Raw genomic sequence first — 17,932 nt, 5'->3', positions numbered from 1 at the left:
GCCTGTGGACTGAAAGGTCAAGAGCACTTATCTTGGTTGCAGGCTCAGTCCTCGGCCCTGGTTTGTCAGGGCATGTGTGGGAGGCAGCCAATTGATGTGTCTCTCTCACATCTATGTTTCTATCCCTCTCCCTTCCTGTCTTTCAAATCAATAAAAATATATTTTAAAAAATACTGGAAGGAAAAATTCCAGATGTGAACAGTGATCTCTGGATTGTGGAAGTGTATGTAATTTTCCTGCCTTCCTTACAGTTTTCAAATTTAAGTACCATAAGCATATATTGTTTTTACGGTGAATAACAACAAAAATTATTGTTTTTACTGGCTATGGACTTTCTTCTTGCTGTGGTATATTTCTGAATTTCACACACTAGCTCTTTTTCAAACTAGTTTTTAGTGAGCCAGTTTCAATGATTTTGTATTTAGAGGCAATAAAGGACTTAGATAGTTGCAAATAATCTTGTGGCACTTACTCCATCAGTTGTACAATGGGACCAAAAAAATTATTTTTCTTTCAGCTTGCCAGTGCAATGGCCACAGCAAATGCATTAATCAGAGTATCTGTGAGAAGTGTGAGAACCTGACCACGGGCAAGCACTGCGAGACCTGCATATCTGGCTTCTATGGTGATCCCACCAATGGGGGGAAATGTCAGTGTAAGTCAAATCCATCCGTCAGGATTACTGACTGCAACCCAGATGTAACACAGTGCTTCTCTTTGACTTGAATATCTAAAAGGAGAAAGAAGCCGATTGGTTTTGGATATTGTATTTCTTAAGTCATACAAGAAAAAGGCTTAAAGTGGAGAATGCATTAACTCCATCTGTTCTATGTTGCCTCCTGGAATGGCGCACTGGTTGAGTGTCAGGTTAGATGAGCATAGGCGGTGGGTGGAGGTGGGGGTGGTCTTTGGACTATTGAGGGAGCCCAGACAAAAGGCTCAGCAAAAGCCTCTTATGGACCCTGGTTGGGGAGGGAGGGTGAAGAGGAAGGGCTGGGAGTGGGAAAGCCCTGGGGATGGAGAGTGGAGAAAGTGTCTTCAAGGCTTTCCTCTCCTCCCCCATGAGGAAGCTCAGCAGAGCCTGAAGATGATCTCTGCCCAAGGCCTCAGGTAAGGAGACCTAGGAATGAAGGCATCTGACGTTGGAATGAAAATATGTGGAAGAGGTGGCCAACAAGGGGTCCCTGACACTTTGGCTGTAACTCCCCTCAGAGACTTCCACCCAGGCTGGTATGGGAGGGCAGCTTTCCCGCTAAGGCCTGCCAGGGAAAGGCTATGGTTGGAAAAAAATGCATGTAGGTTTTTAACCAGAAGCCGGACTCCTCAGTCAGTACTTCTGGTGTGTTTTAAATATTTAAATAGTCCCACATTTCCTCATACATGTCAAATAGATTTCTGTAAGCAACAGGACATTTTATTGTTAGAATATAAATTATGTTTTTTATAAGTGACCAGTGATACCAGTGAACCTATTTTTGGTTTGTTCTAGTTTCCATGAAAAGACCCTTCAGGTTCTGAGCAGGAAAATAATAAGAAAAGAAAATCTCCGCTCATTTGGTTGTTAAAATTAGTAGTGCACACCAAGAAGACACCCCCTCCCCACGGCCTGGGCGGGATGCTCCCAAGCTCTTGTTTCCCGGACATCTGGACAGGGGCACATGAAAGTGTATGAATATTTTTTAAAAAGGTTTCATAGTAAATTAGTCTTCCCCTCTGCTTTCTCAAAAGCTTACAGAGCTAGTGGCTGGTGGGTACAGGCCGAACCTAATTCTGCCGCCAAGCTCCTTCACATGGCTCTTGAGAAAGGTCTGATCCCAGAGCAGCCAGGAGAGAGCTGTGTCCTAGCGGTATATCCCTTACCCTTGCTGGGGTTCAGTTTCCTCATCTGCAAATATGGGGACGTTGGAATGAAAGCAGTCAGAGAATGCATGACACATAGTCATCACTCAGTAGATGTGAATAATTATAATTACTTTTCTAATGTCATTTTCTACCACTCTTAAATAAAATTTCTTGCTCAGATTAAAAAAATCTTCAGTAAAAATATTTTTCTACTCCTATGAATAGACTTCATCCATTAGACAGTAATCAGTACCCAAACCTATTGATAACTGTGTACAAGGCATTGTGCTGGCAGCCACCCGAGACGTAGGGGCTTTATCCCTGTGATCAAGGAACCTATCTGCCCAACTTCTTCCTGCAAGATCGGAACCACATCCAGGATGTGTGACTTTAACTCCTGGGCCTGGTTGTGCCTCCAAGCTCCTGTACCAGTAGCCAGGTCTGCTGGATCTATGCCTTGTCTTTATCCCCGGATCTTCATCAGCCATCTAGGAAAATTATATTCTGCTCTGTAGCAGTTGTGGGGCCTGAGTACTATTGTCCATAACTTAGAGCTAATTTTATTTTTTAGGGTCTCAATCCACAATAGAAAGCATGATTTTAAAATACTGTGAGTGGCACTAAGTCTTTTATGTTTTCCTCTTATAATTATATAGTCCTTAAGCTAAGGATAAAAACCATGATTTATTGAATGCTTACTATGTTTCATTCATGTATTATCTCATTTAATTTTCACAAGAGTCCAAGAGACAGGTACTATTATCATACCCATCATATAGATGTGAAAACAGAGACTTAAAGGAGCTAAATATCGTGCCCGAAGTTACAAAGGAGCTAAGTGGAGTGGACTGTATTCAAACCCAGGCAAACTAACTTCAGGCCTTTGCTTTTTTGTTAATATACTGTACTTCCCTCTCCATACTCAACTGAGCCAGCAGTTGAACACTCATGTTTCTGAATGTGCATCCATTCTCTTAACAGCTTTACTATTCTGTTTCACAGGTTTCTTTGGGTGATTATTTTCTCTGCAAAATTTATTTTAAAAGTGCACCTATCTCCAGCCTAATGCCTTTAATTTTATTCACAGAAAAACAGGGTGTAAAATGAAAAGGAATTGAGCAAAAAAACTCACTTATTTCAGCTAACATAAAATTTATCATGTCTCATACTTATCCTATACTAGAGGCCTTGCTCCTTACCGCCCACATGCTCGCTGCTCCTTACTGCTGGGCTCACTGCTCCTTAGTGCTGCCACAGAGGCGGGAGAGGCTCCCACCACCACTGCTATGCTCACCAGCTGTGAGCCCGGCTTCTGGCTGAGCAGTGCTCCCTTTGTGGGAGCACACTGACCACCAGGGGGCAGCTCCTGCGTTGATGTCTGCCCCCTGGTGGTCAGTGCTCGTCAAGCGACTGGTCATTCTAGTCATTCTGCCATAACGGCCACTTAGGTTTTTATTATATAGACTAGAAACCTGTTGCACGCAGATTCGTGCAATAGGCCTTCTTTCCCCAGCACCAGTTTTCCTCTGGCACCCAGGACCCAGACCTTCACTCTGGCCACCGCCTTCCATCTTTGCTCTGGACACAGTCTTCACTGCAGCTGGAGCCTTCAGTCTTTGCTCCTCGCTCCGGCCGGAGTCTTCAGTCTCCGGCCAGAGCTGCTCCTGTAGCTCCTTCCGCCCCCCACCCTCTCCCTCATAGCTTGATCGCTGCTTCACCTGCAGACCTCACTGACGGGTTCCTGGGTCCCAGGGGGGCCGCCTTGCCTGCGGCCCGGCTTTCCCATCACGATCATGATCACGATCATGGGTGGCAGGCAAGGCGGCTCCTGGGTCCCGGGGGGGCTGCCTTGCCTGCGGCCTGGCTTTCCGGTGGCTCCTGGGGTCGCACACAGGGGCCTGGATGGCGGTTCCCGGTGTCCCCCCCTGCCTGCAGTATGCAAATTAGCCACCATCTTTGTTGGCGGTTTATTTGCATATCGTGCTGATCGGGCAATGGCGATGGTAGCGAAGGTACGGTTAATTACCATGTTTGTTTATTATTAGATAGGACTAGAGGCCCAGTGCATGAAATTCATGCACTCAGGGTGGGGGGGCAGTGTCCCTCAGCCTGGCCTGCGCCCTCTTGTAGTCCAGGAGCCCTCGGGGATGTCCCACTGACAGCTTGGTGTGGGAAGCAGGCCTAAGCCGTCAGTCGGACATCCTTAGCGCTGCCAGGGAGGCAGGAGAGGCTCCCACCACCACCACTGTGCTCATCAGCCAGCCCTCTGTGGGAGCACACTGACCACCAGGGGGCAGCTCCTGTGTTGAGCATCTGCCCCCTGGTGGTCAGTGTGCATCATAGTGACCGGTCGTTCTGCCGTTTGGTCAATTTGCATATTAGCCTTTTATTATATAGGATAATAAAAGGCTAATATGCAAATTGTCCCCTCAGGGGTTTGACTGACCGGGAGTTCGACTGCTCGCTATGATGTACACTGACCACCAGGGGGTAGCGCAGAATGAAGGAAGGCCCTGGCTGGCAACCAGCAGCTAGGGGAAGGAAGGCCCCGGCCAGCAGCCAGAAGACCCCGACCGACCCTGATCACTGGCCAGGCCTAGGGACCCTATTTGTGTGTGAATTTAATGCACCAGGCCTCTAGTGTGCTGGATTAAAAAAAGGTAGAGAGATGTTGATGGCTAGAGGAGAGAAGTGACAGGAGTAGTTTTTTATGGAGGCCAAGAAGAAGGCAAGGAAGGCTGGTGAGTCCTGAATAGCCTCTGAAACACCAACCTGCCATTGGAATCCCACCCTACTTCTGAGCCCTAGTGGGGTTTGAAATGTGACCACTGTGGAGAAGGCACCTCAGCTGAGGCTGAGTGCAGCCTGACCAACCCTCCCCTCAGACTGTCATCACTCAGAACATCTCCATGGGGGCAGGGACTGTGTCTGTGTCCTCACACCCAGCGACTGGCACACTAGAGACACCTCATTAAATGTTTATTGAATGAATAGAAGAATTGTATTAGTGGAAAACACAGTGTATTAAAAAGATAAAAATTGGGATTGCTTCAGATGGTGGTGGAAATGACTTTCCTCCTATCCTTTGACTTTGGTTCCTTTAATATTGCCTTTACATTATTTGAGATAAATCATTAGCTGAAAAAAAAGAATCTTACTCATTAAATGCTTTAATTTTAACCTTTCATGTCAAATCCAATTGAAATTAATTAACTTGTTTTAGAAAAAGTCTCTGATAGTAATCTTTTAAGCCAGTTGTGACCAACATTCCTTTTCCTCCTTCCAGTATGTAAGTGCAATGGTCACGCATCACTGTGCAATACCAACTCGGGCAAGTGCTTCTGCACCACCAAGGGCGTCAAGGGGGACGAGTGCCAGCTGTGAGTACCACCCTCCCAGGACCCCTGCCACAGGCCATGCCTGGGTTTAGTGATTGACTCAGGTCATCTGGGTCTATGCCTTGTTGCCATGGGCTCTAAGGGATCCCAAGTTGATTGATTTGGAATTTTGCCCTTTCTACTTCAGACAGGTCTAACTTGGTCAACCTCCATAGTGAGTAGGTCGTCAGTTTAGCAGCAGTTCCTTAATAACTCTGACACTCCCTGAGTTGCTGACTTGGATTAGTTGTCTAACTTCAGCCAGTACTCGGTTTTTGTCATGTCAGGAGATTGAACCCTTTTTCGAAAGAGAGTTGGAAGAGCTGGTATTCCCAGATAGTATTTTATTTGGCATTTTGGTTGTCTGATAGTGGAGGTGATCCTCTCTGGCCTTTAACACATCCCACCCTGTTCTAGCATTTTCCTTGATGAAGTAGATGAGACATCTTCCAAGGGAGAGTCTGGGGTCCCCACCTATGAGGATGCAAGCAGATGTGAGGTTTCAGCCCTGGCTGTGCCTCCACTGAGCGGGGTCCTCTTGAGGTGAATCACTTAACTGTGCTGAATCTGTTTCCACCTCTTTCAATAGTGGGACTAACAATAATTGTTTTTAATGTCCTGGGATGTTGAAAGAAGAGAGATTGTTCTCTAATTCATATATTCCTGTCTGCCTCACCAGAAAACCTCATAAAACACATACTCCAGGTCTACTCATTCTCTCAAGAAGAGACTTAGAAATGTTTAGTAGTATCAAAATATTGAGCTGATGCAAGCAGATATGTCATTGGTAAGCAAAGTTATGTAACCAGTGATTGAGGCTTGATAGTGGTGTTCAGGAGGGAAATGCTCTGTCTACATTTTCTAGTTTACATTAGTGCATATATGTTTATTGGTTTTATGCTGCCCTGAAACCAGTACGTGAAGAAAAGTATAATCAAAGGTCAAATTTAATTTTTGAGTCCAGGTTTCTTTAAACAGAAAAATGTTATAGAGCAAAATTAATCACTCCTGTCCTCAGTTTTGATACACAGCAAAGAAATGGGGAATAGGCCCAGTGAAAGACTTTCTTTTTAAGAGATTTAGGTATAAACAAGTGCTGTTAATCACCCTTTATAAACGGACACATATCCCTGTATTATTTATCTGGGCAAAGTGCTTGACCCAAGCTTTCCCCTTCTTTTTCCATAGTTCATAGCTATTGTGCTTGCCTCAATGGTTTTGCTGATGTTCATAGATAATACCTATGAGGAAGTTAATAATTTTTTTTTAACTAGAACTTATTTTTTCTCTAGACTGGTGAACTGTGTCCCAGGTTTGTTTGTTTTTAAAAAAAAGGTTATTTGTGTTTAGCCTTCTTTTACTTGTATTTGAAGAACAGGATCAGTTTATCCAGGGAGAATAGGAAAGAGGTGAAAAATGAATATATGAAAAATGTTTTAACTGCACTTTTAAAAGAATAGTTCATATAAAAGTAAAAATGTGTTTTTCATGATTATAAGTAGGATCTAGATATATTATATTTGGGTTTATCTCATTTGTTTGGCAAATGTTTCTCAGTAGGTGGTTGTATGAACTCCTGGGCAGTCAGCATTAAAAATAAATGCAAATTCTTGTTAGTTCACTTGATTTGAATAACAGTGAAGAATGTAATTATATGTACCGACTCAAAAATGGTAGTTTATATTAAAGGGTCTACTTGATTTTAAAATGAATGTAGATTCTCTTTTAAATAGCAATAGAAAATAATCTTCATTTTTCCCCCCTAGTTGTGAAGTAGAAAATCGATACCAGGGAAACCCTCTCAAAGGAACATGTTATTGTAAGTGTTTTTGTAATTCTTGTCTGTCTCTAGAAGCAAAGTAGTTCAGTAAAACTTCATTATTGTCTTTAACATTGTTTGAGAATGCTAAGTGCTGTAGGAATATAGCAATGATCCATGGAAGTGTCCTCGTTTTTGATGTGCTTACATTCTATTAAGTTTAATACATTTATGGGCACAATTTTAACCCTTTGCACTCCGAACCATTCTGGACATTGGCTACCAGCTACTCGATGCTACTTTGCGGCGGAAACGTGCATTTACAGACCCTCGTATTATTTAGTATAATTTTGGAACCAAGTGACGTATTATAATGATATTGGACTTATATGAATTGGGTGACATTGAGGAATGTATATTTGCAAAAAAAACAATATTTTATTGTTTATAATTTTGTAGAGTATGATAAGTTTTGTAACACTCCCCAATATACATTGCAGGCTGATTAGTGCATGTTTGACAGTAATAAGTGGTTTGACGCCTACCACCAGGTGTTTTCCTGTTAGAACACACAATGCAGTCCCGTTTTCTTTGTCCCACATCGGGAATATGTAGTTTATTGTTTAATCCGACACAAAACCCGCTGACATTTCTTGTATATATCTTAGTAATTTTATGATATTTTGATTTAATTTCTTGTGCCATTTCAAGATAAAACTTCAGGGAAACATGCATGTCTCAAAAAGTTGCATTGAAATAACTCAATTCCCCGTAATCACTAATAAACTGCAATGTTCCCTGAGAGGGGTCATCGGAGTGCAAAGGGTCAAACTACTTTAATTGTGATTATAGTTTATGTTAGTTTGACCATAGCAGATATCAGGGAAGAGTACAGAGATATATATCTCTGGGGTTTTTTGCTTATGTTCCCTGGAAACCTTGTTTCATTTGCCATTACCTGGTTGGGGTCACCATATTTCTTACTTTAGGACATAGGTAAAAAAAATATATATATATATATTATCTCGGCTGTCATGGCTCAGTGGTTGAACGTTAACCTATGAACCAGAAGGTCGTAGTTTGATTCCCGGTCAGGGCACATGCCTGGGTTGCAGGCTCGATCCCCAGTGTGGGGTGTGCAGGAGGCAGCCGATCAATGATTCTCTCTCATAATTGATGTTTCTGTGTCTCTCTCCCTCTCCCTTCTGAAATCAATAAAAGTATTTTTTTTATCTTAAAATATAGTTGAAGTTATCATTATCTCTGAAACTGATTTGGCTTACCCACCTCTTTAGGAACTAATATATAAAATGAAATCTCTAATGATTAACTTATACTGAAAGGTAAATCTGGCAAAGGGACCAGGTCATTATGGGTAAATACATTGTCTTCCAGAACCCACATAGCAGGCCAGATTATGGAACCAGAGAAAAATGAGTTAATGTTTAGCATATACACTCTAATTATATACTTGCTTTCCTGGGTTGAATAGTGTCCCCTCAAAATTCGTGTCCAACTGGAGCCTATAAATGTAATATAGTAGTATATAGATACTTTATAGGGTAAAAAAATTTTTCCCCTAGGAGAAAAGAGAAAAACTTTATGACCTTGGGAAAAGAGTTCTTAGATATGATTCCAAAAGCACAATTTATAAAAGAAAAAGTTGTTTATTAGGACTTATCAAAATTTAAAACTTGTATTTTAAAAACACCATTAAAAAATAGGCCCTGGCTGGTGTGGCTCAGTAGGTTGGAGCATTGTCCCATACACTGAAAGGTGGCAGGTTCACTTCCCAGTCAGGGCACAAACCTGGATTGCATCTGGTAGGGGCACATATCAGAGACAGACGATTGATGTTTTTTTTCTCTCACATAGATGTTTCTTTAAAAAAAATTTTTTAAATAAAAAAAGCCACAGGCTAGAAAATATTGCAAAGTATACATATTTTTAAAATTTTTTTCAAGAATATATTTTTATTGACTTTAAAGAGGAAGGGAGAGAGAGATAGAAACATCAATTATGAGAGAGAATCATTGCTCGCCTGCCTCCTGCATGCCCCCCACTGGGGATTGAGCCTGCAAGCCAGGCATGTGCTCTCACCCAGAATTGAACCATGACCTCCTGGTTCATAGGTCGACACTCAACCATTGAGTCACTGCGGCTGGGTGCAAAGCGTATATTTGATAAAGGTCTTATATCCAGAATATATGAAGAACTCTTACAATTGAATAAGGAGACAATTCCAGTTAAAAACAGGCAAAGATTTGAATAGACATTTCACCAAAGAATATGTATAAACTAGAGGCCCGATGCATGAAATTCATGCAAGGTGCTCGGCCCTCGCAGCCACGGTGGCTTGCCTCGGTCCTCGAAGCCCCAGCTTCGTCCGGAAGGTTGTTTGGCTGTCCAGTATAATTAGCATATTATGCTTTTATTATTATAGATGGCCAATAAGCACATGAATAAATGGATAACATTAGACATTTGGAATATATGTATTAAAACCACAGTGAGATACACTTGTAGAATGTCTAGACTCAAAAGCCAATACTGTGGATTTAGAGAAGACAACTGGAGTCTCACATCTGCCCCTATCATGAGAAAAGCCTGGCCTCACCAGACATATAGTTGGAAAATGGAGTATTTTAATTACCTTTTCACATAATTACGGATATTATGCTTTGATACTGTACCAAAACCAGACAACTGGCTATTCTTTGTGGGAATGTGAAATAGTATAGCCACTTTGGAAAACCATATGGTTAAAAATTAAATTGCCAACAACTCCCCATTTATAACATTACTAGTATATGCTTAAGTACAGCCTAGTTTGTAATAAATAGATGTTCAATTAATATTTGTAGGTAGGTTAGGTTGGAGCTTAAAATCTCAACCAGGATAATGGTATAAGGAGGGTTTGGTGGGTATATCCAAACAAAATGATACTGCCCTTGATTTCCTTTGAAAAACCCCCAGTCCCCGGGTATAAGTGAGCCAAAAGTGCTTTCCTGGTATTGAATATTTATGAGAAAATCAAAGTGTGTTTCTAGAGACCTGTTTTGTTTTACTTCAACTTTTAAATACACATGTCTTTCTTATCATAGATACCCTTCTTATTGACTATCAGTTCACCTTTAGCCTGTCCCAGGAGGATGACCGCTATTACACAGCCATCAATTTTGTGGCTACACCTGATGAAGTAAGATTTAAAAGTCTCTTCTTTTTTTTTTTTTTTTTTTTTGTCATTATGGATAAAAGCACTGCCTTAACAGTGGTCTCCAGAGTGGAGCACACAGGATGATGTTTAGAGGTACAGGGAAGAAATGTTAGATCTACATTTTATCGCCTTTCCACCTAAAAGGCAGGAACGGTTTTAAGATTTACCAGTATCACATACACAGACTGACATTGACTCCACACATACTTGATTTGCCCATCAGCCCATTGCATCCCTGTACAGAAAAGGAGAAGAGACTGCAAGGTAACTCCCCCATCAGAGGGGCAGATCGCAAAGCCTAGATTTACTCTCTCAAAGTAGATCAGAGGCTTAAAAAGTACTCACCAAGAAACTGCAGATTGAAATCAATACCAGTGGTCAAGGGAGGTGGCAGAGGTGACACTTCTCATAGAATAAGTTGTTAGCCTCATTCGAGTGGAGGTAAAAACAGCGAAGGTGTAGTTATTCCCAACAAGAAGTTAGCCAGAAATAATTGAAATTATTAAGATGACTATTTGAAATGTGGATTTATATCTACTGACGTTAATAATGAACCCCATCTTGCCATAAGGTATTTCCTAGTGGTAGAAGGGTGCCAACACAGCATGACATTTAAAAGTGAAGCATCTTGAACATAAAGACACATCTGCACAATTTCTTCAATGAAATATAAAGTTATTCATTACCCACTCCAATACATAATGCAGTTTTTCTAAACTTGATGATAAATTACTTAGGAGCCTCCTTAGAAGTTTCTTATTTCTCATCAATGTACTTTAAATGAAAATAGTTTGTGGGAAAACTGTGTAGGGATGTCATTTCAGGGGCTATGTTAAATGGAATTTTGAAAAAAGATTTTAGGATAAGGTTATAGCAAAAGGACCAAATATGAAATTTATTTACTGAACTTACTCATAAGCAAGTGGTTGAAGCGCTCAGTCTTTCAGGATGTAATTGATGTTGTTAATTTTATTTTAAATAAGCAAGTAGGCTCTTGGTAATACTTCTTAGCAATGTGGGCAGTGACCATGAAAACCTTTGGACCTGCCTGTTTACCTTATGAATATTTAATAGAGGTATCCAGTGTGTATCTTCTATCTTTTAAAAAAGCACTAGGTTCCAAATTTATTGTCCTTTCTGTGGAATAAAGTACTTGTTAGTAGTGTGCTGCCAACAAATACTAAAATTAAGCATTTGAGCTGTCCCTTCAAGGGGACGGTGAGGTTTTATTAATAAATGAGAAGATAACTGCTTTGTGAGAGAAACTTCTGGTTTGGAGATTCCATTTTGAAAACGTTTCCATTGAAGTTTTGTCCTGTAGAAACTATTAAAACAACACCCTTAAAAATCTTAATTTTCTAATGTTATGTGGTATTACAAAATGAAGAATTTCAGCAGGATTGGATCCATTTGTAAAATGTAAAAATACAACATCTGATTTATTTGCAAAAAATAATTCTTCGACAAATGTCAGTAAAAAGTAAAAATTAGTATTAAAATTTACCCAGCATGGCTAACAGTATACTTCTCCCAGTTGCCACAACACCATTCTCACAGATATTTTTTCAGTCACTAAAACCAAAATATCAAAATAAGTTAAACTAGCTCTTCAACTTGCTATATCTCTAAGTGGTAAACAAGATTTTCAAAGTTAATAAAATACATTAGTCATCTTTCTCTATGTGAAATAATATTTTTAGTTAGAGAAAAATGTTATTCAAATCATGAATGAATACCATCAAATTATGTTTTCATTTAGTTTATTTCAGCTTTGTTTGCTTTTTTAAAAACCATTTCCAGCCGAAACTGGTTTGGCTCAATGGATAGAGCGTCGGCCTGCGGACTGAAAGGTCCCGGGTTCGATTCCAGTCAAGGGCATGTACCTGGGTTTCGGGCACATCCCCAGTTGGAGATGTGCAGGAGGTAGCTGATCGATGTTTCTTTCTCATCGATGTTTCTAACTCTCTAACTCTCTCCCTTCCTCTCTGTAAAAAAATCAATAAAATATATTTAAAATAAAAACCATTTCCATTTTGGAGAACTTTACACTGTATGTAATCTATTAATAGTTCAGAAGTACATAGACTGAATTTATAAATACATTTAAAGTGGGACCCTTGATCAAGTATTGAAACGGCTGCCCAGAGGTTTCTTAGGAGGCTGATTTCCCTAACATAGGTCACAGGATGTAAGTCATTGTTGTCTGGCGAGGCTGTTTTTTTAAAGATATATTTTTCATGGAGTTAGGCATTTGATAAATCATTCAATTCCATGTATTTTTATGGGAGAGAAATCAAATGTTTTGGGAGTATATTATATTGGTTAGAAATTTTACTAATCTATAAATGTCAGTTTCTGTTAAGACGTAAAATATCTGCTTTGTAATTAAGAAGGGTAAAAGTAATAAAATTTAATTATTGCATTATTTTAAAATCTGGAAACTGTTCTAATTACTTTCCTAATTATCTGTACCTCTCATCAGCAAAACAGGGATTTGGACATGTTCATCAATGCCTCCAAAAACTTCAATCTCAACATCACCTGGGCCGCCAGTTTCTCAGGTAAAAAACTTACCTAGTGAAGATAATAGATTAAGAATGGTGATGTAGGAGTTGAGAAAAGGGGTTCTGGAGAGAGACAGATGGGTTTGAAACCCCGCTTTGCCGCTTACTAGCTGGGAGCCTTGAGCAAATGTCTAAATCCTTCTCTAGATTTTAGGGTTATTCGTTGTAAAGAGAAGTGTGGTATAGATTAAATTAGGTTCTACATGCCAGTGCCTACCATGTCAGGCTCAGTACATGCTCACTACCCTGCCCCACTACCACCACCAATAGCATTGCTGCAGCTGCTGTTCTGGCACTGCCATCATCATCCTCATCGTGCTTCAGAAGTGAAAAAGGCAAATGACTCAAAGTTTCAAGAAATGGAAACATTTAAAATAGAATGAGATTTTAGTAGGTACAGGGAAATGTACTTTGGAGATTAAAACTATCTTGTTTATCTTACTATGAGTCACTAAAGAAGATGTGCTGGGGCAGAAAATCTGCTAAAACAGTGAAGGGTGGACCTTATGTAGTGGTTAAGAGCATAGCTTGACAGACCTGGGTTTGAATTCTACCTGTTACTGTACTGTTGGGCAAATTACTTAAGCTTTCGGACCCAGTTTCCTCGTAAAAAACACCTAACCATGCAGAGTGTTGTGAGAATTAAACAAATGAGATCATAAACAAACTACTCAAAGTAGTACTTGAAACACGGTGAAGTCTCACTAAATGTTTCATCATTATTATTACCATACAATACTGGTTTTTTGTTTTGGGTTTTTTGTTGTTGTTATTGTTTGGTCTTTGATTTTTTGTTAAAACACAACCAATTAGACTGAAGCAAGATAAAATCATTATCTTTGCACGTCACTTTATGTTTATCATGTCTTAAAAGACTGTCTAGAATTCAGAAAAGATTCAGAAACTTGCAGGGATGAAAGACTTTTAAGAAAAGGTCTGAATTATTGGAGCATTTATCTTGAGAAAGGCAACATCTCTGAGCATATGATGATTTACAATGACTGTCTCAATGAGAACCTGACAGTCTGGGCTCCAGTCACAGGATTTGATTCAGACATGGGGAAAATCTATTTAATGAATCTTTATAGACACTAGAATTCCCGGCAGAGGGGGAATATGGAATGTTGAAGGACTTTTGGGAATAGGATGCATTTATACCACATTGGGGGACTTAAATACAGTTGTAGCTGGTGGCAGAAGGGACTGAGTGACGTTTAGAGCTCTGTCCTCCCTGCCACTGTTGAGACTTGAGGATACTGTTAGTTAGGAAGTGAGTGGTGAATCAGTGTCCCTGGGAGGGGCGATATGGAGCACTGACAAATAGGTATAAAGAGAGAATGCAGAGCAATTGAAGTGTTATGGGCAGAGTGGATGTCATTGTTATTAATAGGACTCTAGTGCTATCTGTATTTTCATGGCCGTGTGCAGCTTGGAAGGGAATTGCAGGGATTCCTAGTAAAACCATTCTAATTAAGGGCACGGGCTTGTATATCAGCCTTCCCAGCTTCAAATCCCAGCTCCACTTCTTACTGGCTGTGTGACCTGAACCAAGTTAGTTACTTAGTTTCTCTGAACCTTAGTTTCCTGATCTGTAAATGAGGATAATAGAGTTATTGTTAAGATTAAATGAGATTGAGCTCTTAAAGGCTGTTCCTGGGACATAGTAAGTGTTTAGTAAATGCTAACTATTATCCTTATTATTAATGAAGGTAGATTCTGCCCCCGATACCCCCTAAAAAGTCTCTTCTGTTTTATTCTTTTCTTCGTAATAGCTGGAACCCAGGCTGGAGAAGAGATGCCTGTTGTTTCGAAAACCAACATTAAGGAGTACAAAGATAGCTTCTCTAATGAGAAGTTTGATTTTCGCAACCACCAGAATATCACTTTCTTTGTTTATGTCAGTAATTTCACCTGGCCCATCAAAATTCAGGTAAGATGTGCTTTTTGGTCTCATTGGCAGACACAGTGAACTCTTTAGTAGAGACTAAATTCACTAATTTGGAATCTGCAGTAAACAAGGTATACAGTATTGCTTTGCCTCTGTAAATCTATAGCAAAGGAGTGCTGAGCACATGAATACCATAGAAGATTGTAGTGGAGATGGTGTAAATCACTCATGAAGGAAAGCTATCGGCACTTTTGAAAGCAGGGTGGCATGTAACAAATTTGATCATTATAACTATAATTTCTTCATTTAGCACTCGCCATGTAAAAGTTTGTAGAGCTACATAAAGAGCTTCAATTCTGGGATGAATAAGATGGATATAAATGCACTATAAGTTCACATTAAAGAGCCCAGGCCTTACAGTCAACCAGATGAGGTTTTGAGTCCTAGCTTGCTCCTGTACAGGTCAGGTCGCCTTTCCACAGCTCAGATTTTTACACTTGGATGTGAAAGGATTCATGTTACCTGCTGCAGCCACTGCTCTTATCCATCTGCTCATTTTCTCTTTCCAGACCAGTGGACTCCCCCTTTTCCAAGGTCCAAGTTTGTGCTTTTTATAATTGTCCTTGAGGAAGGCCTTAATACTTTTTGCTTTTACCCCCTTCATTTTGGGTAAATGTGGAATTTACGGATGGGTGGACTTTCAGGGACTGGTTCACCTTTAGCCATAGGAGCATGGTCACTGGACTAGGGTTGTGGCTGTTTGCTGAATTTCAGAAGCATGGTCAACTGAAGCAAGTTCTCACAGATCAATTAGGATGGGTTTGCAATCTAATTCTGGTAGTTATATGTTCATGCCTCAGGACTGTGACTAAAGAACAATCTTTTCCATTCTGAAATGTGGAGGATAGGCTCTGTGTTATATTTTTTCTCACCACCCTATCTAAATGGTCTTCAAGTTCATCCTCTAATTGGCTTCTCCCTTTGCTCTGGCATAGTCTGCTTCCCTCCTCAGCCAGCCTTCTTGTAAGCATTGACCACATTCCCTATTTCTATTTTCTTTTATTCATTCATCATCAGCCAAAAACAGTCTGCCTTCTCCCCTCAGCACATCCTGAAACTGCCCTGTCTTAGTGAACAACGGTGACTGAATTCTCCAGTCCCCTCTCCTTCGTAAAGTGATTTGAATTACTGTCTTCCTTGCCTTCCTGGTTCTTGCTTTCCCTGATTCTCTGGCCAGTCTTTTTAGAGAATCCTCTTCTTTAAACATTGGGTTGTCTGGGATTCAGGTTGGTTCTCTTCTGTCTTCATCCCAGTTTCTTTGGATAATTCCATCCCATTTGTAGGTACTAGTCTGTACTGGTGATTCTCAGTGCTCTGTCTTCAGCCCAGCTTATACTTGAGTTCCAGACCAGTAAGTACTCTTGGTTGCTGCCTAAACATCTCTACCTGGACATTCACAGGCTCTCTGCACTCAGCACATAGTCATTCTTGTGACCTTAGCCCCAAACCCTGTGCTTCCTTTGTCTCTGAATGGCAGGCACCACAGATTCATTGTATTGCATAAGCCAAGTCCCAGGAAGTCATTTGCATTCCTGGGATAAACCTGACTTGGGCATGATGTGTCATTTTCTTTCTTTAAGTATTGCTGTATTCAGTTTGCTAATGTTTTGGTTAGAACATAGTATCTATTTCATGAGTCAGAAAGTCTGATAATATTCCCTTCTTGTCCTTGTTATTGTTTTTATATCAAGGTTAAATTAACCTTTAATAATCACCGAGTTTTCTTTCTCATTTCTGGAAAAGATTATATAAGATTAAATTACATGAACCTTAAAAAGGGACATCTATAATACTTTCAATAATAAAGAAAATTTAAAACACTATCATGATAAAAAAAATTACATGAACCTTGAATACTTGATAGATGTCCTTTAAAATCATTTGATTCTGGTGTGTTTTTTTTTGTTGTTTGTTTGTTTTTAAATTAAATCTTTATTGTTCAGATTACATTTGTTCCTCTTTTTTTCCCCCCCCCTAACTTCCCTCCTCCCAGTTCCCGCCCCACCCTCCGCCCTCACTCCCCACCCACTGTCCTCATCCATAGGTGCACGATTTTTGTCCAGTCTCTTCCCGCATCTCCCACTCCCCTTTCCCCCCCAAGAATAGTCAGTCCATTCCCTTTCTATGTCCCTGATTCATTATAATCACCAGTTCATTCTGTACATCAGATTATTTATTCACTTGATTCTTAGATTCACTTGTTGATAGATGCATATTTGTTGTTCATAATTTGTATCTTTACCTTTTTCTTCTTCTTCCTCTTCTTAAAGGATACCTTTCAGCATTTCGTATAATACTGGTTTAGTGGTGATGAACCCCTTTAGCTTTTCCTTATCTGTGAAGCTCTTTATCTGACCTTCAATTCTGAATGATAGCTTTGCTGGATAAAGTAGTCTTGGTTGTAGGTTCTTGGCATTCATCACTTTGAATATTTCTTGCCACTCCCTTCTGGCCTGCAAAGTTTCTGTTGAGAAATCAGCTGACAGTCATATGGGTACTCCCTAGTAGGTAACTGAGTTTCTTTCTCTTGCTGCTTTTAAGATTCTCTCTTTGTCTTTTGCTCTTGGCATTTTAATTATGATGTGTCTTGGTGTGGTCCTCTTTGGATTCCTTTTGTTTGGGGTTCTCTGCGCTTCTTGGACCTGTAAGTCCATTTCTTTCACCAGGTGGGGGAAGTTTTCTGTCATTATTTCTTCAAATAGGTTTTCAATATCTTGCTGTCTCTCATCTTCTGGTACCCCTATAATTCTGATGTTGGTGCGTTTGAAACTGTCCCAGAGGCTCCTTACACTATGTTCATATTTTCGGATTCTTTTTTCATTTTGCTTTTCCGGTTGGGTGTTTTTTGCTTCTTCTTTTTATTTCAAATCTTTGACTTGATTCTTGCGCTCCTCTGGTCTGCTGTTGGGTGTCTGTATAATATTCTTTATTTCAGTCAGTGAATGCTTAATTTCTAGTTGGTTCTTTATCACAACATCGAGGGTCTCATTAGATTTCTTGAAGCTCTCATCAAGTTTATCGGCAGTTTCTAGCAAATTATTGAAAGCCCTCAAAAGTGCGATTTTTAGCTCCATATCCTCCATTTCTGTCATGTTTTTTTGTCTCCGCATTTTTTATGCTTTCTTGGTGCACCCCCTTGTGGTCTTTGTGCGCAGTCTTGTTGTAGTTAAGCCTTAATTGTTGTCAGCAATACTAGGGGTGAATTGACTTCCAGGCTAACTGGCT

At 40.2% G+C, this 17,932-nt stretch overlaps 1 protein-coding gene across 1 annotated transcript in view; it reads left to right on the top strand.

Annotated features, from left to right (window-relative positions):
* Window positions 1-17,932, top strand: part of ATRN (attractin) — a 147,151-nt gene that overhangs the window by 92,104 nt on the left and 37,115 nt on the right. Inside the window, exons 19-24 of the mRNA XM_070419991.1 lie at window positions 518-655; window positions 5,129-5,222; window positions 6,986-7,038; window positions 10,083-10,177; window positions 12,678-12,756; window positions 14,532-14,689. Coding sequence (XP_070276092.1) covers window positions 518-655; window positions 5,129-5,222; window positions 6,986-7,038; window positions 10,083-10,177; window positions 12,678-12,756; window positions 14,532-14,689 — 617 coding nt within the window. The remainder of the gene's footprint in view (window positions 1-517; window positions 656-5,128; window positions 5,223-6,985; window positions 7,039-10,082; window positions 10,178-12,677; window positions 12,757-14,531; window positions 14,690-17,932) is intronic.

This window comes from Myotis yumanensis, unplaced genomic scaffold (genome assembly GCF_028538775.1).
Source record: "Myotis yumanensis isolate MYYU_CA2020_CCGP unplaced genomic scaffold, mMyoYum1.0.hap1 SCAF_7, whole genome shotgun sequence".
Taxonomy (NCBI): Eukaryota; Metazoa; Chordata; class Mammalia; order Chiroptera; family Vespertilionidae; genus Myotis; species Myotis yumanensis.
The sequence above is the reverse complement of the archived record's forward strand: the minus strand, read 5'-3'. Positions and strand labels throughout refer to the sequence as shown.